At 56.7% G+C, this 23,485-nt stretch overlaps 1 protein-coding gene across 1 annotated transcript in view; it reads right to left on the bottom strand.

Moving 5' to 3' along the window:
• The window catches only part of KCNK9 (potassium two pore domain channel subfamily K member 9), a 73,065-nt gene extending 50,010 nt beyond the window's left edge, over positions 1–23,055 (bottom strand). Inside the window, exon 1 of the mRNA XM_019724397.3 lies at positions 21,751–23,055. Within this exon, the coding sequence (XP_019579956.2) occupies positions 21,751–22,306 (556 nt within the window). The 5' untranslated portion in view covers positions 22,307–23,055. The remainder of the gene's footprint in view (positions 1–21,750) is intronic.
• Between the last annotated feature and the right edge of the window lie 430 nt (positions 23,056–23,485).

Here is a 23,485-nt window from a genome sequence, read left to right as displayed (position 1 = left end):
CACATGACATTCTTCCCCATTGGCTCTCCTTCCCCATTGGCTAGCTAAACCGAGAGGACCCTAAGGACCTACAGGATGGCAGAGCCACGAGATGGAAGGAGCCCAAGGCACTGAATGACCTAGTGGAGCAGGGCAGAGCCTCTCCACTACCTGCGCGAGTAACACAAACTTACACTGTGCCAAGCCACTGAGATGTGCGGCTTGTTACAGCAGTTAGCCTATGCTTACGCATACACGTCCCTGAGCCATGTCCCTGCAACAAAAATGTCCAGTGGTGGCTCCCTCCGCGAGTCCCTCCTTGCTCTGGGCCCTCTGAACCATCATCAGCCGGCCTGTCTGGCCGTGAGCTCACTGAGGACGAGCTACAACCCGGGGCTTCCTCGCTTCTGCTTCCCTCGCTAGGGCTGGTGTGGTGCGGGCACTCGTGATTTTGCCTCATGAATACACCACAATCGGTCAGCATAGGGGCATCTGGAAAAGGAGAAGGTTGTGCTCCAAGGGCCTTTTAGCCTTAGCATACACCTGACTCGCCAAGAGTACGCGGTCACTAGTGTCAGCCATATGCCAGGCACCGTGCTAAGCTCCTCCTGAGCCATGCTCACTTTACCCTTCACAGAGGGCAGAGGCGGCATGAAAGCCCAGGCCGTGGGGCTCCGGAGGGCCCCAGGCTCCCCCGAGAGGCTGCCCGGCATCTTGCTTGACCCCTCCACCCGTGTCCTGCTGTGGAAACATCCAGGAGGCCCTGGGTAATTTGGCCCGAAGGTCGATTGTCTCCAGAACCGCCCAGAGCGCAAATTCTGGGAACTCAAGACAAGGGACTCAAGTGGGGGCCAGAGCTGCCCCCCAGCTAACAGGATGTGAAACACCGAGAGAGGGACAGGGGAGCCAAGCCAGGGCTTCCCTGCCAAGAAGCCCACCCTGGGGTCTTGGACACCAAAGGGGACCTACAGGAACACTGCCCTCTGCACAAAGGATGCCTCACAGAAGCTGCTGTCCCTTGGAAGGTTCTCACCCATACAGGAGCCCTGTTCCTGGGACACCCCAATTCTCCACACCAGCTGATGAACAGTCACTCCCTTGCTTGTCACTCCGCACTCCCCCCCATGCCCATCCCTTACATCTACCAACTAAACGTTGTCACCAGGCACAGCAGGTCCTGAAGCATCTCTGCCTGAGCTGGATGTTAGATGCTGTCACTGTCACCTTGGATGTGTGAACGCCCAAGGAGCAGATGGGGAAACTGAGGCCAAAACACCGAGTCACATGGGAGAAGGAACAGTGTTGGGCCTCTGAGTGGCCACGTGTAACCCCCGGGTCTGTGGCTCTTTCCACAACACGTGTCCTGTGAGCCAGTCGGACCCCAGATGCCAAGGAGTGTTCCTCATAGGCCGGCCCGGACTGCTGCTTTGTTCAAACCCCAAAAGGCAGCTCGGCCAACTGAGAACAAAATTCCTTTAAACCAAGCACTCAGCGAAGGGTGAAAAGTAGGTCGGCCCCCAACAGGGAGGAAGAACAACCAGCTTCTCCCAAGTCCCCACAGCCACAGAGTGGTTGCCAGCACCCCAGCCACGGGCCCAGCACCACGGCCAGCGCACGGTCCCAAGCCACTGCCACCAGCTCCTCACCCAGACCTGCTTGGTAGGATATTACTGGACTCGAGAGCGCCACCTTCTCTCCAGATTTCTCAAGGCCACAAGAACCCTTGGAAGTCTCTGGAATCAAGATCCTGCCCAAGGTGTGGACTCCCTCTCAGGGTGAGAGGAGCCCAGGGTGTCCGAGAGGTCTTTCCTGGGAAGTACGCCCCTCTCACATTCAGGATTTCACCTACTTCTCCTCTGGGCCGAGCCCTGAGGACACTGCCCCTGTGGGACCACTGTCCGTGTTTGCCTGGGCTCAGGACGCCCCTCCAGCCAAGGCCCTCTGTCCTCACTCCCAGCTCCGAGGCCTCCGTGGGGCCCAGCTCTGCTGAGACGAGCATCTCACGTGTCCTCCCAGTGCCTCCAGGGGCCTCTGTGCCCCCCTTTGGGAAGGTCCCAGTTCAGCTGCACAGCCAGTTCTAATGTCCACAGACACCATTCTTGTTGCAGGTCTGAGGCCTGCTGCCTGGTAGGCGCTAAGCGGGTCTCCAGTGCCCCGTGGCCAGGCTGATGGCTGTCACAGCCCTTGCTGGCATATCTGCTCTGGACCAAGGTCCTTGTCTCAGACGCACAGTGAATGGCCTCTCCCAGGGCTTTACATGGCAAGAAAGTGGAGGCACGGCGACACCCAGAGTCTACACCCACACGATGGCAGAGACGGGAGACTACTGCAGGTCTACACTGGCCTGAAAGAATACACTGACACACTTGCAGGTTTGTTTTCGTAAAAAGCCCATTTCAGAGGCATAAGCAGTAGATTCAGGGACTGTCCGCGGGTTGTCCACGCACTAACTCCTTCTTCCTCACTAAGAGAACCTCAGTTTTGGGGAACAGCCATGGACCAAACTAGAAACAGCAGAAGTGGTCATGTGACGTGGAAGTTTGTGCCAGGAGAGCACCTCCATCCCTGATACCCAGGTGCAGCCCCAGCGGACCCCTGCCCTTCCTCCTCCCAGCTTCCCGCCTAACACACAGGATGAAGAAAGGCCAACCAAAGCCCCTCGCTGAGGATGGGGGTGCAGGAAGCCAGAAGGGGCCTGGGTCCTTGAAGGCTTTCTAAGGAGCTGTGCCGGCCTGGCCTGCTGACACCCAAAATTCCTATTTCAAACCACGTAAGCCACTATGGTCAGATTTTTCTTACGAAAACTCAACCCAATCCTTCCTGCCACAGGTAGTGATCACTCAACCCAGGAGCTTTTACGGATGAGAAAACTGATCAGAGAGGTTAATGGGCTCACCCAAGGTCAGAGCCGGTGAGGGCAAAGGTCAGGATTCAAACCCAGGTCTTCAGAGGAGCTCAGGTTCCTCCTTCACAGAAGGGGAGACTGAAGTTAGAAGGGGGAGGCAGCCCACACCTTGGGCTCGTTAATAAGCATTTATTTAGGCCTTCCTGTGTGCCAAGCACCGAGTTAGGCTATGGGGCCAAGGAAGAAGCAGAGATGAAGGCTGCAGCCCCCAGCACCCGACCACTTGTGCTCTGCCCAGTGGCCACACTTCACCTGCACCTCCCAGGTCTTCTTCCTCAGCGAGTGAGGGGGTGTCCTGGGGGAGGTGAGCACCATGTGCCAGGCTTGGTGCCTCCCTGGGGAGCACTGTCTGTGGGACTGGGCTCCTGGGCGCCCCCCTGCATCACTGGTCCTGCTCCATGCCTGTAGGGACTTGGGGAGTTGTGCCCAAGGCCAGCAAGAGCTGGCAGCTTCCCTCTGGCTGGCACAGATTCTGCCCAGAGGGAGCCAAGGGGCTTGGCCTTGGCCAGCAGCAGCAGACGTGCAGGGACCGGAAGTTCCAATGCCTGGTCCTCTGCGGGTGGCCAGGGAGCAGGGAGGGCCCAGCTCCAGGATGGAGCCTTCACCCAGGCCATGGAGGGACTCTTCTGCCTCCCACTCACTTCCCCAGGAATCAAAGGCAGGGCATTGCCCTGGGGCTGCAGGGTCAGTCAGCTCCAGCTGGGTCCTGCACACCTCCAGAGGGGCCGTGGTCGGACGACACAAGAGCCACCTCCACAACAGTCCTGGGGCCTGGGCAGGAGGGAGGAGCTGCCCGGCCCTCCTGTGACCAGTGCCTCGGGTCTGCCCTCTCCTTCCCCACAGCCACCACCCCACGCAGCGCCTCCATCTGCACTACCAGCTGAAGGGTGAAGGCTGCAGGCCTGCCACTCTCCCCTCCAGGCCCTGCAGTCCAAGGTCACCTGAGCCCAAGTGTCTTTCGTAGGTGCCCCCTGCACCACGGCAAAGCAGGTATTACTTAGCTGAGTGCCTGAGTCTTGAGAGGGCGTGAGGCTCACCATCTGTGTTCTCTCTCTGAAACCACGCCCAGCCCTTTGAGTTGATACTCTTACCATCCCCACTCTGTAGAGAAAACGAGGGCACAGAGAGGTTAAATAACTTGTCTGGGGCCACACAGTAGTGAATGGCTGAGCTAGGATTTGAGTCCAGTTGGTCGAATTCTCTAATTCCAGAGCTATGTCACCTCCCCCCACTCTTCCAAGGTATGCCCCCGCATCTTCCTTAGCCTGTTGGCATTTATACTTGTGTTGGTCACATCTGAGTTCTAGGCAGGAAGAAGGATGGGGAGGAGGCCAGAGGGTTATGCCAGCTGAGATTGCCCTTTGAACAGATGTTCCCGGAAGCCCCACCCAGCAACTTGTGCTTCTACCTCGTTGGCCAGGGGTGGGTCACATGGCCACACTTAGCTCAATTATTGGAAAATGACAGAGAAAGGGGTGTGGCTGCACACCCTATCTCACACCTGCCTCGAAGCCTAGGGGACATGGAGCCAGTACTCCCAGGGTATAAGGGACCTCCAGGCAGCCTGTTCAGGGGCCCTCAGTCTCTACTTGCACACATCCTGTGACAAGGAACAGCCTCTGAGGCCTCGGCCATGGTCAGGTCCCACATGTCCTGGTATGTGACCTGGGACCACACGATCTAGTCCAACACCTCGAGCAGGCCCCCCACCCTGTCTGGGCCCCGTCTCCTATGTGGGAAGTGATTCCACAGATGAAGTCGGCTCCGAGGTCTCCAGTGACTGGCGATGGAAACCCTCGGACCTGCTGCTGAAGACACAGGCCACGGGCCGCTTTATTTAGCATCTCAGGGTGTCCCAAGGGGCACTTGTAAAGGAGTCAGAGGAGAAGATGAGGCTGAAATGGGGAATGCTGCTGGCCAGGAGGGAGCTGCCAGCAGGGGCCACGATGCTCGCTGGCCGCTTTCTTCTCACGCCTGGTTTTCAGGCACCTGCTCTGCGCCCCTCGGGCCGGAGCGCCTGATGAAGGAGGGCCTCACCTGCTTCAGCATTTCCTCCTGGGCCCAGCTGTGGCCCTACTGGGAGGCTGTTAACTGCTGTTGGTACCTCTTCTCTCTCCTTCCTTGCAAGTGGGATTGGCTGTCAGCCATGACCTTGCCCTCACTGTGTCCACTTTATAGGAGACTTCTGGGTGCCTCTCCCCAGCCCCTGGGCCCTTGGCTGGAGTTCTCCCCGCCCCGGTGCCGGGAGATCTGGCTGTTGGAAGTGCTCTGGGTTTTTTCCTTCGGGTTTTGTTTTCCAGCTCAGCCTCGGTCCTCTCTGGGCACACAGAGGAGCCCTCTCTAATTTGGCTTCCTCTGGGGATGACCTAAGCATTTGTTTTTAAAGGGCTGGGGGGGGTGGGCATTATGCAAGACCGCCCTGAGACCATGTCACCCACTTGGCCTCCTCCCCGGGCGTGCATTTCTGAGGTGACGCAAAGCCTGTGTGCACCAAGCTGGCCAGGGGCTGTCCAATCAGATCGAGTCACTCCCCTGCTCAGAAGCCATCGATGGCTCCCAGGGCCTACAGCACAGAGGCCCTGCTCACCATGGAGTCTGAGCTCTCGCCGGCCACTCAGCCCACCCAGCATTACACCTGCACCCTGCAGCCCCAAGCACCTGACCACTGAAAGTTCCTCCTCCGTGAAGCCCTCTGGCTGGTTGGGTGCCCCTTCTGTGTGTCCTTGCAGTTCCAGGGCCCCCACCAGCTCAGCACCTGTCACCCTGTGCCGTGCTGAGCTCCTCCCGAGCCTAGCTTCCTACCCTGCCCTGGGCCACTCAGCAGGGACCGCCTTCTTCAGCGGATGGTGGCTGAGACGTTTGTCCACCAGCACCTGGCACCAAACAGGCCCTCAGAGAATGTTTGTTGAATGAACACAAGCATGTAAATGGAACAGCTTCTACAAACGCTATATTTAATTGTTCTAGAATATTCCCCAGGTCTTTCAGAAAAGCAAATCCTTGAAAAACAACAGCCCACAAACCAGAACAGCAGGTGTTTGCAAGAAGTGGTGGGTAGTCCAGTTGGGAGAGCAGTTCCTCTTTCCGTGGGAGTCGGGGTTCCCTCTGCACCCCTCATCCTCCCTGCTCACTCTGAAGGCCTGCCGATTTTGCGGTTTTTCTTCCAAATCCCAGGGCACCTGCTGGGCCGGGCCTGGTTCCCGTGGGGTGGCCAGCAGCTTCTGTGAGGTTCCCCTGGGCTGGGCCTCCTTCCTAGGTGGCTCCCGTCCCTGAGCTCCATGGCAGCTGCTGGTCAGTTAAACAGCAGTTGTCAGCAGTGTCACTCCGGGCACCGGGCCAGGCACTGACCTCTCTAAGCAGGGTGGGTCCAGGCATCCACTCCGGGTGGCCAGCGCACCACAGTGTGAGGCAGGATTTACCCCCCACCACCTCACCATGGAAGCTCCTGGACTCGAGTTCCCTCTGTCACCCTGCTGCTCCTGCTGTGCTGTGCTGTCTGCAGCCTTATGGCACTGGTGAGCTTCCTCACGCCAGCGGGCCTTGCTCCAGCTCCCAAACCCACAGGGACTCCAGGAAGTGTGCAGGGTCAGGTCCCAACCTGAGTTGTGTGGCCCAGCCCACACCTCTCTGCGAGCTTCCTGTCTCCTTCCTGTGAGCTTGGGTTCCTTCCATGTGGTCCTGCCCCTGCCTCCCAGCTCTACACAGGCCGCTCCCTCTGCTGCTGCTTCATCCAGTGCACGTGTGGAGCCGCCTGTCAGAGGGGAGCGTGCCCAGTGGTTAGAGCCGCGTGGGCTCACACTGCGGGCCATGCCTGGGCAACCGTGAGCAGGACACAGAGTTCGCTTTTCACATTTAAAATGGGCACAACTGTGGCTGCTTCCTGGAGGTTTGTGAGGCCTAAACCAGACACTTGGCCTGGTACCTGGCACCTGGTACGTAATGAACGGACAGTGGGTGATGCGATGGTGCTGGTGGCAGCTGTATTGGATGTGCCGGGGCTGCTGGCTCAGAGGAGAATAAAACAGACAGGAAAGCCACGTTTTGGGAGACGGCTGCTGAACGAGCTAAGATGCAATCTGAGGCTGTAAGCCGTGGGTCGTGCTGTGGAGGGCAAGAAGTGGGTGCAGTGAGAGTGAGTGATGGGGGCCAAATTCCAACGGGGTGCTTAGGGACGGTGGCTTCCAGGGAGTGCTATTTAAGCTTAGACCTAGTGACTTTGGGGGAAGCTTCTTGCCGGGACAAGGGAACGTCTGGGCCAAGGCCATGTGGCAGGAGAGGGACTGGGAAGATGGGATGGGGCTGGAGACAGAGCCTTGGGCTGGGGAAGATGAAGATGGAAACTGAAGGAGTCTGGATGGCGCTGGGCACCACACCCCACATCATCCCTGGACAATCCACCCAGACGTCCCCTGGCCTGCAGGTCGGCCACATCTCAGTGCGGACGGGCCTCACATATGTTCCGGACGCCAACACATGACTCAGTGAGCCTGCAAGGAAGGCATGAGGGCTCATTCTGAAGAAACTCGGCACTCAACATTTCTGATAATAGGCAGGAGCTCCAACATGCGACCTGTTTTCTTTGTGTCCTTTCTCCTAGGAAGCTTCAAGTAAATGTGAACTTCTGTCACAGCCATCATGAAGGTTAACATACATGACTCACACACACATCTCTGATTTGGGGACCTGGCTTTATGCCTTATTGCTACGCCTTTTGTTACAAGCCATGTCACAATCTTCCTATAAGAGAAAAAGCAAAAATAAGCTGAAAAATGAATATATATATATATATATATATATATATATATATATATATATGAGCAAAATCAGTAAAACAGATAATCCAACATAATAAAATCAAGAGCTGGTTCTTTTAAAAGATAAATATATGTTGAAAACTAATTCCACAGATTTTCAAGCAGTGTAAGTTCCAAAACACTTGTGAGCAGGCCACAGCCAAGTATTTCATTCTCTTCTGCACAGCAACCTGCTGGCAGCTGTCACCTCCCAGAAGTGGGGCTGAGGGACTGGAGTATGTCAGAAGACTTCCACTTCTGCTTTGTTTGGTTTGACTTTTTAAATTGTTTACTATGTAAATTTTCAAATATATACTAAGGGAGAAAGAAAAAGTATAATGGGCCCCAAGTACAAATAATTAACCTTCAATAATTAACAACCCACGGCCAACCTCATTTCATCTAATCCCCACCCATGTCCCCCGCAATCCAGATGATTTTGAAGAAAATCTCAGACAGTTCATCTCATTGCTAAATGTTTTAGTAGTCGCTCTCTAAAAGATGCGACTCATTCACTATATATACCCATAGTAAAATAATCACACCAAAAACTTCACATAAAATGTGTGTATTTAAATTCAGAAGTACTACATGCTACCTGTTGAAAAAGCCAATTAAGAAGTTTAAAAGAAGCACAGCAGACTTCACATACCCCCAACACACGCTGAAGGAGGCAGGATCTCCCACTCTCTACAAATGCGGACACCAAGGCTGACACTAGTAAAGGGGTTTGCCCACCATCCCCCATCAGTAGGAGGTGGGGCAGGGCTTTGAGCTAGGGTCTCTCAATGACATATCCTGGGCTGGGTCCACAGCAGCATTCTGACCCAATGTATAACCAGAGTTTGAGAATAATGATAGAATAACACGTTGGGGCAACAAAATCTCCTTGGCCACAATTGGATAAACTCATATACATCCAGAGTAGAGAACCAAAGTTTGTTGAGCGGCTATGTGACGGGTGCTGGACGGGGTGCCTTTATTTCCATTTTCTTATTAAATGTCCATGGCAGCACTAGGAAGGTGCTATGGGCTGAAATGTGTCCCTCCAAGTTCATAGGTTGAAGTCCTAACCCCCCAGAATGTAAGCATATTTGGAGATAGTCTTTAAAGAGGTGATGAAGGTAAAGTGAGCTCCCTGGGTGTGCCCTGATGCCACAGAACTGGTGTCCTTACAGGAAGAGGTGATGGAGACACAGACACACACAGAGAAGACCATGTGAGGGCACAGGGAGAAGACGGCCGTCTACATGCCAAGGAGAGAGGCCTCAGAAGGAATCTTCCTGCAGACCCCTTGATCTGGGGCTTCCAGTCTCCAGAATTGTGAGAAAACAAATTGCTACTGTTTAAGCTGTCCAGGCTGTAGTACTCTGTTACGCAGCTCAATCTGACTAATACAGAGGTAGATGGTACCCTGTCTGGTTTACAAACAAGGAAACAGTGCTGTGAGATACACAACATTTGAACCCAGAAGAAAGTCCAAAGCTGTGCTCTCCCTACTGTACCAGGCAGCTAATTATGGAGAGCAGGGAGGGGCTTGGCAAGGGGTGCAGACTGGCTCCTGGCCAGCCAGCAGGATGAGGAGACTGCACCATTGCTTGGCCTCTTGGTGGGCAGGTGTATTTCCCACCCTTTGACACTGGTCTTGATCATGTGATTTGCTTCAGCCAATGGTGTGTGGATGGAATGACCAAGTAACAGTTAGGTCTTAGCATAAGAGACCTCACTTGCTTTCACTGCCCTCTTGTACCTCTGCCATTACCAAGAGGAAAACACACAATGGTTTGGAACAGAGTTGCCCCAGTCAGCCTACAGACCAGCAGTGAGAAAAAGCTGCCCAGCTGAGCCATCTGGAGCCGCCAACGAGCTGAACCACAGCCTATGAGCCATAATAAATGATCCTTGCTCTAAGCCTCTACGTTTGTGAGTGATTTGTTACACGTCACTAGCTAACTGATACAGAAGGTCAACAGAAGCAATATATAACAACATAATTACAAGCACGGACTCTGAAGTCAGGATGGCTGGATATAACTCCTGGCTCTGCCACAAAGCAGCTGTGTGACCTTGGGAAAATTGCTTAATCCCTCTGATCTCCCATGTCCTCAACTGTAAAATGGGAATACATGAAAATAGCTATTTGTAGGGCTGTTGAGAGGATGAAATTAATTGAGATAGCGTCTGTAAAAACTGGAAGCCCACAGATACCCCATGAATGACAGCTCTATTGTTGTGGCAAGAGAATAAAGGCTACCTTGTCCTGGGGTGCTCTGGTCAGTATATCAAGAGAAGCCTATGGGAGGTCTTTTGTCTTCTTCTGTTGTTTTAACACTGATGTCACATCGGCTTTTCACTACTGATTTAGTGAGGTAGTGAGCGCCCTGTCACTGGACGGTCAAGCGATGATGCCACCCCAAGAGAGTAGGACCAGACGATCTCCGAGTCCTTCTGATTGTCACACAATAATCACTGAGACTGATTCTCCTTGGGTCCAACCCCTGATCCCAGGCAGGTGAACAGCGTCTGGGACAGCACAAGGAAGAGGCTCAGCTGCAATGGAAAGAACATTGGGCTTGAGGGCAGAAGGCTTGGGTTCACGTCCCAATTCTACTCTGTGACCTTGGGCAAGTCACTGGACCTCTCTGAGCCCAGTCGGCACAGCAGGGTTAATCCTTGACCCCACCTATTTCACATGGATGAAAGACGGTAGTAGATGGGAATCTGTCTTGCAAACTAGACAATGGACAAGCAATATCCATCGAGTTATCCAAAATGACATCATTCTTGGTACAATGACAAAAAAAAAGCCCTCCACCTCTGAAGTTCTCTGTTTCACTAGCCCGGGGTGGGAACGTATGTGGCAAGCATGCTACCATTGCTCATTCTACATCCATGGCAGACAAGATCAATCAAGCACACACAGCACCCTTCCTGTTGTATACCCATGGCAGACATGACAAATTAATCACTCACGGCAGTCTTCCCCACTGGGGCTGCTTCTCAGGTCAAGGTTTCAATGACCACAGCCAATTGGCTGAACCAGACTGACCAGGCAAAACCTCCCCATCCCTGGAGTAAGACCAAGGCTCACTGGCTCCCAACTCCTCCTGGTTCCATGGTGTCCAGGAGGATGTGGGTTCCGTGTGTCTACAACTGCACCCACAGATCCTCTTGGACTAGCCATGTCTGGGATGAGGGTGGATTTTCATGACTGGGCATCAGCCATCCAACATTGCATGACCTGGCCCAAGACACACGAACATTGCTAAGAAAATGTTCTGAACTAGTAAGAGCATCAAAAATGTCTTCAATGTAGCTGAGGGCTGCTGAAGTAAAAACCCAGCAGAATCTATACGCACTGAGTAGTTCAATAGAGGTTCAACTATCTATAAATGGAAAAAAGGAGGGCTACCTTAAATCACTATAGAGGAATTGTTACGTAGGTAATAGTATGTCCATTTAGTGGATATATAGCTGTTAAAATGAATTTCCCTGAAGACTGCAGAAACACTAAATAATGTTTGATACAAACTTAGAGAAAAGAGGCTCTGAAATGTTAGGCACACCACCACAGATACTATAGATGCCTCCCAATACCTAGGTTCAGTCCTTCCTCAAGTTCCATCAGAACCCGAGTTGGGTTTGAGAAACAACATGCCCCATTTTCCAGACTCCCTTGCAGCTAGGGTTGGTCACGAGATATAGTCCTGGCCAATGAGCTGTAAGTGTAAGTCCTGGAATGGGCTGTCCAGAAAAGCTCTTTAGAAAGGAGCAGGTTCAGCTGGCACATTCCTTTTGTCTTTTGTTCTTCCTCTTCTTCCTGCCACGAAGAATGCTGGAGGTGATGCTGGAGATGGAGCAGCCATCTTGGAACCATGAGGTATCGGCCAGAGGATGAAAGCCAAGCTAAGAGGGCTGAGCAGAAAGAGAAGGAGCCTGGGTCTCTGAAAGCATTGTGGACCCACCTGTCAGCCCATCTGCCTGCCCCAGAATTCTTACCCAAAAAAGATAAAACTGCTGTTTGGTTGTCACTGTTAATTGGGTTCTCTGCTACTAGCAGCTGAACACAATCCTTAACATTCTGATAAAATGATTAAAAAAAAAAAAAGAAAGAAACAGTGGGCACATTTGGGGAATGACGAGAACGTGAACATGAAAAGCAAATACCATTCTCGTATGTGACCGTGGGACCACGCAAGAGTCATAAGGACTTTTGTCCCCTTTATAAAACCTTCTCTGCCGCTGCGTACCCTTTCCCCTTTTCAGTGATGAGACTTATGTTGTGAATCAACACACACTGGTGTCCACTTCATCGGTGTTTGGGGCCCTCTGGCCTGAACACTGTCCCAAATGGCTGTTGGACCAATTTTGCCAGCTGCTACTGTTCCCCAACACTTAAGGTGCTGTTGGAGAGCTTGTCATCGCCCCAGAAATAGCACTCACGCTGGGAGACCCCTCATGATGACCGGATTCGGCAAGAACATTTCTCTACACCCTGCAGCATCCCTGGGAGACCTTTTCCTGGGGCCCAGACAAGACTCGTGGCTCAAAGCCTAGCCCAGCCAGCCCTGCATCCCCAGAAGTCATTTCCCACACGGAGTCCAAAAGATATGACACGCAGGGAGGGAAGGGGTGGGGCTACCTTGAGATGCACCTGGAGCCATGCAGCCTAGCTGGAGCAGGGGCACACGGCCTGGGCTCCCCCCAACACAATGCTGCCAAGAGCCTCTGCTTAAGGGGTGGAAACTGAGTGTCCACCGCCCTTCTCCCAACACCACGGAACTCATCCCGCCCACCTGAGCAAGTTTAATAACCTGCCCCACCTGAGCGACTCACCCCCATCCCACCTGCGGGGGCTTTACCTCAGCCCACCCGAACAAGTTGGCCTCAATCCCACCTCAGCTCTCATTTCCATCCACACGGTAACAGCGTCAAAGCTCAACTCAATGGTCACCTCCCCCAAGAGTCCTTCACAGGTGGCTGTTTCTCCCTGTCTGGCTCCCCTGGCCAGAGAGGAGGGGGCAGGTAATCAGACAGAGGAAAGAACCCCCTTTCCCAGGGCGCACACTCCACACATCAGCCGCCTTCATCCGGAAGGCAGCTCCTTCTTACATTCTGCAGAAGAAGCTCAGCGGAGAGAAGTCACCAGGCCAGGGGCTCTCAAGCACAGGCGAGTCTGCATTTCAGGCGCATCCGGCAATGTCTGGGGACATTTCTGTTTGTCACAACGGGGGAAGGAGAGTGGGGCAGTTGCTTGCATCTAGTAGGTGGAAGCTAGGGGTCCTCCAGAGCACAGACAGCTCCCACTGCAAAGAAGCGTCCAGCGCCACATGTCAGTGGTACATGGAGAACGCGGCCCCGGCAGGGTCACCGGTCAGGTCAGAACCCAGTGCATAGCAGTCCAGAGCCGGGCCTCAGCACAGCCCTGGGTTCTGTGCAGCATTCACACTGGCATCCCCCCTTTGGTTCATAGGAAACCCTGGTCTCTTCCCCACGGCAGCTGGGACGCCACCAGTGGGCACCACGGAAGACCCGACGGAAGGTCCAAGAGTCACCGTGGAGCTTGAAGGTGTGGGAGAAGCACAGCAAGGGGGCAGGTGTGTACACACAAACAATATGGGGGCCCAGGGCCACCCCAGGCTGCAGCCACCACCTCTGTACACAGCTCCCTCAGTGGCTGCCAGCCCCCAGGCTCTGCCCCCTGCCCCCAGCAGGCCTCGGGTGCCCCTAAAACTCACAGCACCCCAGATGTGTGCCCATCCTCCACACCACCAGTAAATGACCAACAGGACCCAGACACCGCTGTCACGTGCTTCATGCCCTTGCTAGCATCCCTGGTCAGTCCCTGAATATAGCGTCTTGTTCCTGACACTCTGCCGGGCAATCAACAAACACCATCTAGAGACCAGTGCGTGAGATACAAGGCACAGCCCAGCCCTCAAGCAGCTCTCACGTGAGCAGACCCAGCACAGCACAAGCACCCACTGTCCCCTACTGACCAGTGTCCAGGTCACACAACGACTGTTCCAGGTTCGGCAGAGGGGAAGTGTGGGCAGGATCCCAGGTTGGAACTGCCGAGTCGTGTTACAGGGTGTGTAGGAGACAGGGAGGGAGACGGAGGGAGGGAGCCACAGGCCGGGAGGGCCAGGCAGGGCCCAGGGTGCAGCAGGGTGGAGGGCTGGGTGCCATGACAAGGCACCTCGAGTGCACGAACCCTTGTGCCCCTCAGCCCCAGGCAAAGGGCTAGTGACACTATGTGCTTGGTGGCCTCTCATCTTCCTGAATAGGCTGCACCCACACATCTGGCAGGGCCAGGGACAGCCAAGGGCCATTTCACAGGTGGGTATCTCTTCCTGCCAGTTGCCGACAGACTCACATGGGCCTGTCATTAACAGTGGCCCTTGGGGACTGAGATCACACGTCTAAGCCATGGGAGTGAAAAGCTCCCTCTTTGGACAAGGTGGGTTCCTAATCTGCCACCTTCTATTAAAACAGCTCAAGTTCAAAAGGCTGGGGCCTGTGTCTTGTGCCTGCCCAGTGGTCCCGAGGCCCAACTGAGTGGAAAGGTGTCACCTGAAGCACTGAACTCAAAGTTCTCCTGCCGGGGGGTGGGGGGGAAGCAGGGGGGCACAGGCGTGTGAGCCTGGGACCACTGAGTGTCCAGCCCTGGGGACTCAGGTGTCTCCTGGGGAGGCTGCAGCCTGAACACAAAACTGGGTGCCATGCAAGAGGCGCTCCGGGATCCCGAGGCGTGGCGGCTGGAAGCAGAGGACCAAGTCCTTTGTCCACGGGGCTGAGGGTCACCAGAGGAAGAGGAAAGCTCAGCTGGAGCGAGGATGCTCTCGTCTCCGAGGGTGCTTCCTGAGAGCAGAGTGGGCACCAGGCAGCCCCTCACCGGGTCAGGGCTGCAGGACCCAGAAACGGTGTAGGGCTGGAGAAACGCAAGGGATGCAATGTCCCCAGAGTGTGGGTGGGACGGCAGAGCTGGGAAGCTACAAAGGACAACTTCCCAACTGTGCCCAGTGCTGATGGAGCACACAGGTACCCACCTACCCGTCACCACGACAACGGAAGGCTGGGCGCAGTGCAAGGTCTTGCACACGCATGTGCGCTGGTGCTCACGGCACCGTGGACGCTAAGCTCCATGTCCCCATTTCACCGATGAGGAAGCCAAGGTCTCCAGGACCAGCCATGAGCTGGACGTGAGCAGTCCTGCAGGGCTGTGAGACCCCATAATCTGCCTGCCCTCTAAGCCCCTCTACGCAGGTTCAGCAGCCAGAGGTTGGTGGCAGCGCCTGGATTTGCCCTCCTCCACTCTCCAGAGGCCTGGCCCAGTGTCCCCTCCCCACACCATTACCTCTACCCCCCAGCATCCCATAGCAGCCTCTAGTCTGGTCCCACCCTTCACCCATGGCCACTCCATGGTTCCTTCCCAGGCTGGCAGCGTGATGAGGGTGAGGACGGGCCTCAGGGCACACCATCCCACTCGCTGGCACCACCTAACAACGGCTGTTCCGAGAGCAGGCTGGGTCGTGGCTGGGACCTGGCTGACCCCAGGACCCCAGGAGCACGGCTGGAGAAGTGCCGAGGCCAGCAAACACGTCAGCTCGGGGCACCTCTGCTTCCCCAGGCCCAGAGGCTGACATCTGCGCACAACGGCCCAACCTGCTCACAGATGCTCCTAAATTTTCTCTTCTTTCCCCGCTGCAAATTTTCCCATCAGCCATCATCCCTCCGTCTCTGTGTCCACAGCACACAATTGTGCTTTGTGCTGGGAGATCACCTCTGGGGCCTGTCCTTGGGTTCCCACCCGGTCAAGTCAGAACAGCCACGGCCCAGGAGCACAAAGAGAGATGTCTGCAGGAACCAGAAGCTCGGGCCACGTCACCGCGGGAAGGACGGCCCAGAAGCAGAAGGCCGGGCGCAGAACGCAGGGTATTCACAGAAGCACAGCTCCTGGACCACGTGCTCTCCCTACATGGCAGACTGGACTGGGGGGCACCCACAGACCAGACTCCCTCAGAGGAGAGGCACCGGGTTCAGGAAGAGCATCATCAGGAGAAACTTGGGGGCCCAGACTACCCCCACATTCCTGAACATTATGACGGGACAGGAGGTGAGCCAAGCTCCACTCAGCCCTCCCTTTGGAGAACTGTAAGCTACCGCGTGGGTGCCCGTAGCTACAAAGGGAAACCTTTCTACAGGAGGACGTCCCAGAGTTGGGACAGGCAGGGAAAGGGACCCTGGAACAAAAATCTCTTAAGGAAATGAACACCAGACCCCTCCACCCCAAGGCTGGCACGTCAGAGGATACTCCACTAGGTAGAGGGGAAGACCCTCACCCAAATTCTCATGCCCCAGAATTCTCCTGCCCATGGGATTCTCTCAAGGGTACCCACGGCCCCTCCTTTATCAACGGGGTCCAACTAGGGTCCTTACCTCCTAATCCCCGGGCTCTACTGAGACCAGACATTACATTTCCTTTCGCCTGTGTGTTCCCTCGTCCTCTGGCAAGCCTGGTGTAAACAGAGCGTGGGGCTGCTCTGTGCTCTGACTCAGAGGGGCCGGTCCCAGGGGCTGGCAGCCCGTCCATCCTGGCTCCCATGCTAGTCACACCCTGGACCACCTCAACACCCCCTCCCCACGCCACTCTCACCCACACACTGCTTCCCTCTCTTCTCCCAGGCATGGGCCCCACCGAGTTCCAGTTTCTAAATGGACGCCTTCTGGCTCCTCCGCAGGTGACCATCAGCGAGACTGGCCACCCCTTTGACAGAAGGCCTCCTACATACACACACAACCCCCTCCTTTTCACATGGTGGCCCACCAGGTCAGAACTGACACACTAACCTCAACATTCATCTACACCCACACCAACCACTTCAGCACGTGTGAGGTAATGAGCTCCCTGTCACTAGAGACATTCAAGCAGAAGCTGACGGATGAGGGAGGTTCTGGGCTGCTGGTAATGTTCTGGTTCTGGTTCTGAATGCTAGCTACCGGGGCATGGCTTGTTTTCAGGAACCATTAAGCAATTCACTTGTGATAGGCACAGTTTTCTGTATGAACATTACAATTTACTAAACCAACTGAATGGAGGACTGAGTGAGTGAGCACCTGGGGAATGAAGGCTGGAGGTTCGAACACAGGTGCATCGGGGAAGCGATGGACACTGAAGCCAGGCTCCCCCGCTCCCGCTCAGCTCTCCCTGACTCAGCCGGCGAGCGTGGCCCGGGAAGGAGCAGGTGAAGCAATGGGTGTTGGAACACTGGGTCTTGTCTGATACCCACCCCTGCCTTGCGGCACTCAGCTCGGTGACTCCGCACGCTTCAGAAGAGCTGTCACTTTTATGTGATCCAGAGTCAGAAGGAAGCCCTCTCTGCTTCACTTCTCTACCTCCTCCTTGACATCTATAAATAGGCGTGTTTACGGGAGACGTGTTTACGGGAGGGTGGGGTCTCCGCGGAGCGAGGCCAGGTCCCGGCAGGGCCTGGGGAGGAGGAGCCGTCCCCGGGAGGCACGAGCCTCCCACACACGGCCAGCTGCTACTCTGGACAGTCACAAGGGAACCCACCCCTGCCTTCCAGCCCACGGTGGGCTAGGCGACTGGCTCCTTCACCTGGCTCTGACTGAGCAGGTCTCCTAAGTGGTGGAGTTAAAGGGAGAAACAGAGAGACACAGATGGAATATTCCACAGGCCCCTCCCTGGTTCCAGGGCCGACACCACGCTGGAGCCTCCAGAGAGGAGACCCTGAATGCAACACAAGTTCAAGTCCCTTTGCCTCAGTGCGTGCTGCCTGATCAGCACCTCAGTTTCCGCATCTGCAAAGTGGGACAGTACCCCCTCCAGCCTCGCATGTGTGTGGAAGCTTCAGGCTGCGTCTGGCATCAGCAGGCTCAGCCCATGAGGGCCTGCTTCCATTCTACAGTCCTTTACGAGGTGGCCACTCCGAGCCAGGGGAGGAAGCACCCAGCTTGGGCCAGGCCAGAATAAGTGGTATCAACCATGCTGGACTTGGAGGAGGCCCAGAGGGCAGGGGACACAGCTCAGGGAGGCAGGGAGTAGCACAGAGGAAAGCCAAGAAGACTTCCTGGAGGGGGTGAGGACCCCTGAGATGGGTGCAAGGGCCACCCGCCAACACTCCCTCTAGTATGCAGTCCACGCAGGTGGTACGGGAGGGGTTAACTGGGCTTAGCTGTCCCCGCTCTGCACGCTGGACTGCAACCAACTGCTTGGGTTTCCAGCTCCCCTCCTGCCTCAAGGCCAGGCCTTATCTTGTCATCTAGACTGTCCCCAGAGCCTCAGAGGCAGCAGAGACAAGGCAGGGGCAGGCACATGGTGAGAGTGTAAACCACGTATGGAAAACTACACCCAGGAGTGCTGGAAAAAAGGAAACGCTCTCCACTTTGTGAAAACTGTGTAAGCACGAGAAGAGGGATGCGTCCCGTTGTGTTCTGGAGCCAAGCAGGTACCAGAGCTGATCCAGGAAACTACGGGTCCCAAAACTTTTTCTGAGAGTGTGCCCCACCCGGGCTTCTAGGGCAGTCACCCCAATTACTGGAGCAGCCACCCTTGCCTTCAGAGGGGCCCCGAGAGCCTGAGGAAACACTGTCCCATGTGTAAGTCTCTCCACTCCTCCGAACTGCGGCAGAAACAGAAAGCCCACATGTCCCTGTCTCCTAGTCTCCTTCCCTGCTTCCCTCACACACACCAGTCTGCAAACCACCCTCCTGGCGCTGCACAGGAGACCTGAATTCTAAGTGTGGTTTCTTCTTCCTGAACGATCCTGAAGTGGTACCAACTACAACCACAAATGTTAGATTCCAGAAGGAAGCCTTGTGGAGATTCCTGTCCTGCCGTCAGGAGGAACAGCTGATTGTGGGACACAATTTTGGCCTAATGCACCTCCTGCCAGTTTCTCTGTAGGAGTTACAAGTTTGTTGGGGGTCCCTAGTGCACCCAGGCCTTAGCCACAAGCAGACAAGTTCACGTTAAACACTCCACAGCCCCACGCAGGCCCTGGCCAGCCCTCCCGACGTCCACCCTGTCTAGGAAGGGACGGGAGGTTTTCCAACTGTCCTGCTGATCAGACAAGCATGGAAGGGCCCTGTAGGGTTTTCCATCTTAAATGGGGTGCTGAGTTCCAAAGGTCTAGGGCTTCCCAAGTTTAGAAGGCAACAACAGAATGTCCTAGGAAGTAGCGACAAGTGGCACAGACGTCAAAAGAAACAAGTGGACAGGAGTGGCAACCAGAGCCGGATTAATGACGGCGGCACGCCTGCCCTTTCAGAGGCCTCTGGACCTCTGCTCTCCCCTCCTGGTAACAACGGTGGCTATGCCCTGGGCTTCTGGGAGAGCTGGTGGCATTCAGCGTGATACCCCCCAAAGTCTTGCACGAAGGTGCGGCCGCAGACCCCATGTGAAGTGGTAATTACATATGTTGTTAAAATCCATCGCCCAGAGTGAGCTAATCACCGCCTCTGAGAAGCGGCCTTCATTAGCTGACGAGAGCGCCAGGGCCTCCTGCCCCACCTCCAGACGTGAGCGCAAAGTTGAAGCCCGCTGGAGAAATCGCTCAAGGTTAGATTAAAAACAAGAACACCCGTGAAGAATAACCTGACTCATTAACATCACTGTCCAGTAGGAGACAATTCCTTGGAGGGCTTGGCTTGGGGCTGGGTTTTGTTCTAGGCCTAGGAGCACCTTAATTTGCATTTATATTAAAAAAGAAGAAAACAAACAGAATCAAGTAGAAAGGTGCTTTGTTTCCTGTAAATTCCAGCGCTTCTGCTACACAGCTTCCTAGGGCAGAGAGCACGAGACTTGTGCCATGTCACAGAGCGTGAATGCAGATGTACTAACTGCACCGCACATGCCGGGCAGCTGCACGTGGTTATCGTGCAATGCCCCTTCTAGTGGGGAAACTGAGGCTGGGAGCAGGGAAACCACGTCGCCATGCTCTTCTAGTATGGCTGGACTCAGGCTCCAAGTTCAGTGTCTTTCCTCTGCAGGACAGCTGAGAGAGGACAGTCTTTCCTTCCCACCTTTACATACCTATTTCCACCTTTCTTTCCAGAAAGCCAGTTGAACACTCAATCAAGGAATTGAGAAAAATCAGCATAATCATCTGATACCTCTGTGGTCCTACACTGATTCGACTCCCACCCGCACCCCTGGCTGAGATAACAGTACTTTCCTTTGCTCGTACTTTCCTGCCAGTTTCTCTGTGGAGCTTTAACCATTAGAAGCATATGCCCAGAACTACCAATCAGAGTCAATAAACACACCTCCATAAGAACTTTATCAGTCTGTTTCTTTTCTCAGGTAAATAGACTGTCTCTCTCTGGGTTTGATTTTAACTCCGTCACCTAATACTGAAGTTCAACTCTCAGGACCGGCCACACGTCTTATGTAGCAGTTCACTGCCAGACGTCACCTGGCCTGGGTCAAGCTCACTAAAGACACAGCTGGGGAAGGATGGGTTCTCCCCTGCCGGCGGTGGTCAGTGTGGGAGGCCTATTCCAGGCCCGTCCCCTAGGATCGCCACCTGCACCTCTGCGTGTTACTGCCACAGTACACTCTGGAAGTTTAAAGACAGACGTGATGGTAATGAGCGACTGGCCTTTTCAGGCGCTGGAAGGACAGGGTGGGAAAGGAAGGACTTTTCTGTGTTTCGGCCCCTGAGCCAAGGGCATGGGGCAAGCGGCAGCAAAGCTGGTTATGGAGACAACAGGAGGACAATTTCCTTCCAAAAACATAAAAAACCTGCACCAATGAATTAAACATTGCAAACAAGATGACTCTCTAAAAAGTCTTGTCAACCAAGAAGGAAAGACAGGCCGTCCTGTGCTAGTGCTTCCTGTTGCATATGGCACTGAGAAATCCTGTTTTGTCAGCATGCAGAGCTTTCCAGACAAAGAAAAATATCGAGGGGAAAATCAGAGGCGGTCCAGAGAAGCAAGGCAGGAGGGAGGGAGGAGAGGGGTGGGAGTGAGGAAGCCTCTTCTCTGGGCAAAGGGGGGGGGGCTGGAGGGGGACAGGACAGACCACCCCAGGCCAACATGGTGGCCCTGACAGGCCAGGATGGATGGACGAGGTGACTGTGGAGGGAGAGGGTGGCCTGCTGGGACAACCTGCAAACCAGAGACACCACCTGCCTCCTGCCAGGGACACCATCTCCACACCCACTGGGATAAAGTGACCTGCTTGAGTTCCCAAAGGTGTCTCTCAAAGTGTAATGTCTGCGAGTTTTCCCAAACCCCAGGCCTCAGTGTGGGGACTGCCCTGGTCACCCACCAGGGACTGCTCACCCACAGGAATCCCCAGGGTCTACCAACTGACTCTCTGCCCAGATTGAGGCTGAACTTCGGTTTCTGGGCAATATGCAGACTTGCCTTCATCACTGTCAGCCTGGGGGTGGGACGCTCCTGCCCCGCCCCCAACCCTGGACCTTGCTCCTAGCACAGTTCACCCCACTGCCACCCCCTCTCCAATCACTAGACAGCAAACTCTCTCCCCCGGGGCCTGGCACCACCAGTTCCAGAATTTGAAGAAGAGGCGCCAGCAGGAAGGAGAACTGAAGTCTGGGCTCAGAGACGGCTGGAGGCTGGCGAGGGGCCAGCGCCTGCCACGCTCCAGGAGCAGCCCCCTGCCACCTGAGTCCCTGTCCGTGCCGCGGTGCCAGGCCAGCCCTCTCCAACTCCGGGAGAGGCAGTAAGTGTAAGGCTTGGAACCCCGCGCAGCCCAGCCGCGCCGGGGCGGTGGGTGGGTGGGTGTCTGCTATGCGATTATTCTTAGCGCTCCACTCTCTTCGCAAAAGTGGCGCCTCCGCCCTCCCGGCTCCGGCACGCTCGCTTGGGGCTCGCACGCCGGGCCCGACATCCGCGCGGAGGGGAGCATCGGGTGGGGTCCGCGAGGGGGCGCAGGAGAGGAGGGGGCTCCTGAGAAAGGACCTGGCGCTGCCAGAGGAGCCCCAGCGACAGACTGCGTTGAACGCTCGGCGCCCCGCACCCAGCCCCGCGCCGCGCGCTCGCCGCCTCCCCGGCTCCTCCCGGGGCGCGCCCAGCCCTTACCTATGGTGGTGATAACCGTGATGGCAAAGTAGAAGGAGCCAGCGAATTTCCACTGGACGCCGGCGCGGTGCGGCTCCGACTGCAGGATCACGAGTTCCAGCTGCCGGTAGTCCTCGCTGCTGATGTTGTACTTCCCCTTGATCCGGATCTCCTCGGCTTTGAGTTTTTCCTCCTCGCGCATCTCGTGGTCCGACTCGAGGGCGTCGAAGACGGCGGCGCCCACCAGCAGGTAGGTGAAGGTGCAGACGATGAGGGACAGAGTCCGCACGTTCTGCCTCTTCATGGCCGCCAGCAAGGAGCCGGCGCGGGGGGCATGTCCCGCAGGCTCGCAGCCGCGCGCGTCCCACTGCAGCGCCCGGCCGCCGCCGCCTCCAAGTTGTAAGCGGCGGCGGCAGCGGGGAGGCGGGGGGCGGGGAGGCTGGCGGGGCGGCGCGGGCGCGGGCGCGAAGGCGGACAGGCACAGGAGGCTGCTCGAGCGCCGGGGCCAGGCGTCCGGCAGCCCCGACACCCTGCGCCAGACCCGGCCGAAGCAGCGCGCCCCACTGCGCAGGGCCATGCACAGCGGCCCCGCCGGGCGCCGCGCTGCCCTCCGCACCCCGCCCCCCGCTCCCGCCGGAAAAGCAGGGGCGGGAGCGGGAGCGCGGCCCGCGGGACCTCCTTCCCCTTTGACCCCTCCTCGCCCCCCCTCGAGGGGAGTGTGGGAAAGTTTGCGAAGTGGCGGCGTCTCTGGAGTCCCCAGCAAGCGGAGAGGGAGACAAGCAGGTGCAGCGGGCGAGGCAGCCTGGTGCCCGAGGGTCCGAGAGCCCGGCGCCCACCAGGGCGCGCAGGGACGCGGCCGGGTCCCCGCCGGGCGTCGGCCGGTCCACGAAGTTTGCTTCGCTCAGCCCCCGAGGCGGCGGGGTGGGTCCCGCGGGCCTCGCGGAGCTGCGGGGCGGGCGCGCGCGCATCAGCCGCGCCGGGGTCGGGGCCCTCCAGCGTCCGGGCGTCCGGGAAGGCGGCCGCCGCGCTGGTCTGCTCAGGGCGCTGCGTGCGTGCGCGCCGGAGGGAGCCCGAGTGTGTGTGCGTGTGTCTATGCGTGTGTCTGTGTGTGCGTGTGCGCGCGCGTGGCAGCCCGGCTCAGGCGGGAGGGCCGCGGGGGGCGGGGGCCGGGCTACGCGGAGGCCCGGCCTTCCTCCCTTCCTCCTTTCCACCCTCCCGCAGCGTCCCGGGCGCGCCACCTCCTGCCGGGTCCCCAGCCAACTGGCGAGGCAGCCGCGGCAGCTACCGCTGCAGACCGAGCGCGGCCCAAGGCGCACGCGGAGGGAGCCAGGGAGGGGCGGCCGATGCTGCCGGGGAGGGGGGGAGGCGGGCGGAGGACTGGGCGTAGCCCGAGCGGAGGTGGGGGCGGAGCCACCAGCAGGTTTCGGCCGGGGGGATGGGAGAATTCGGAGGCTGCTCCGGTTCTTCAAGCCTGGCTCCCTGAGAGCGCTTGCAGCCACGCCGGGTGTGAGAGTTTCGGGGACCCGGACCGGGGCTGGGGAAGGAAAGGGGCTTCAGCCCTAGAAGGCAGGCGGCTTAGGGGAGACGAGAGATTCGGTGGAGAGTGGGGAGCACAAGGAGAGGGGGCCGTGGGCACCGGGGAGCGCGGCAGCACACGCCGTTACCCCAGGGCCAGCCACCTAGCGCTGGCGCGTGTCACTGGCCGGGGGCACATCCTCAACGCGTGGTGGGGTCCCGAGGGCTGCCTCAAGCCCCG

Source organism: Rhinolophus sinicus, chromosome 6 (genome assembly GCF_057876585.1).
Source record: "Rhinolophus sinicus isolate RSI-liver-muscle chromosome 6, RSI-T2T, whole genome shotgun sequence".
Lineage (NCBI taxonomy): Eukaryota > Metazoa > Chordata > Mammalia > Chiroptera > Rhinolophidae > Rhinolophus > Rhinolophus sinicus.
The sequence above is the reverse complement of the archived record's forward strand: the minus strand, read 5'-3'. Positions and strand labels throughout refer to the sequence as shown.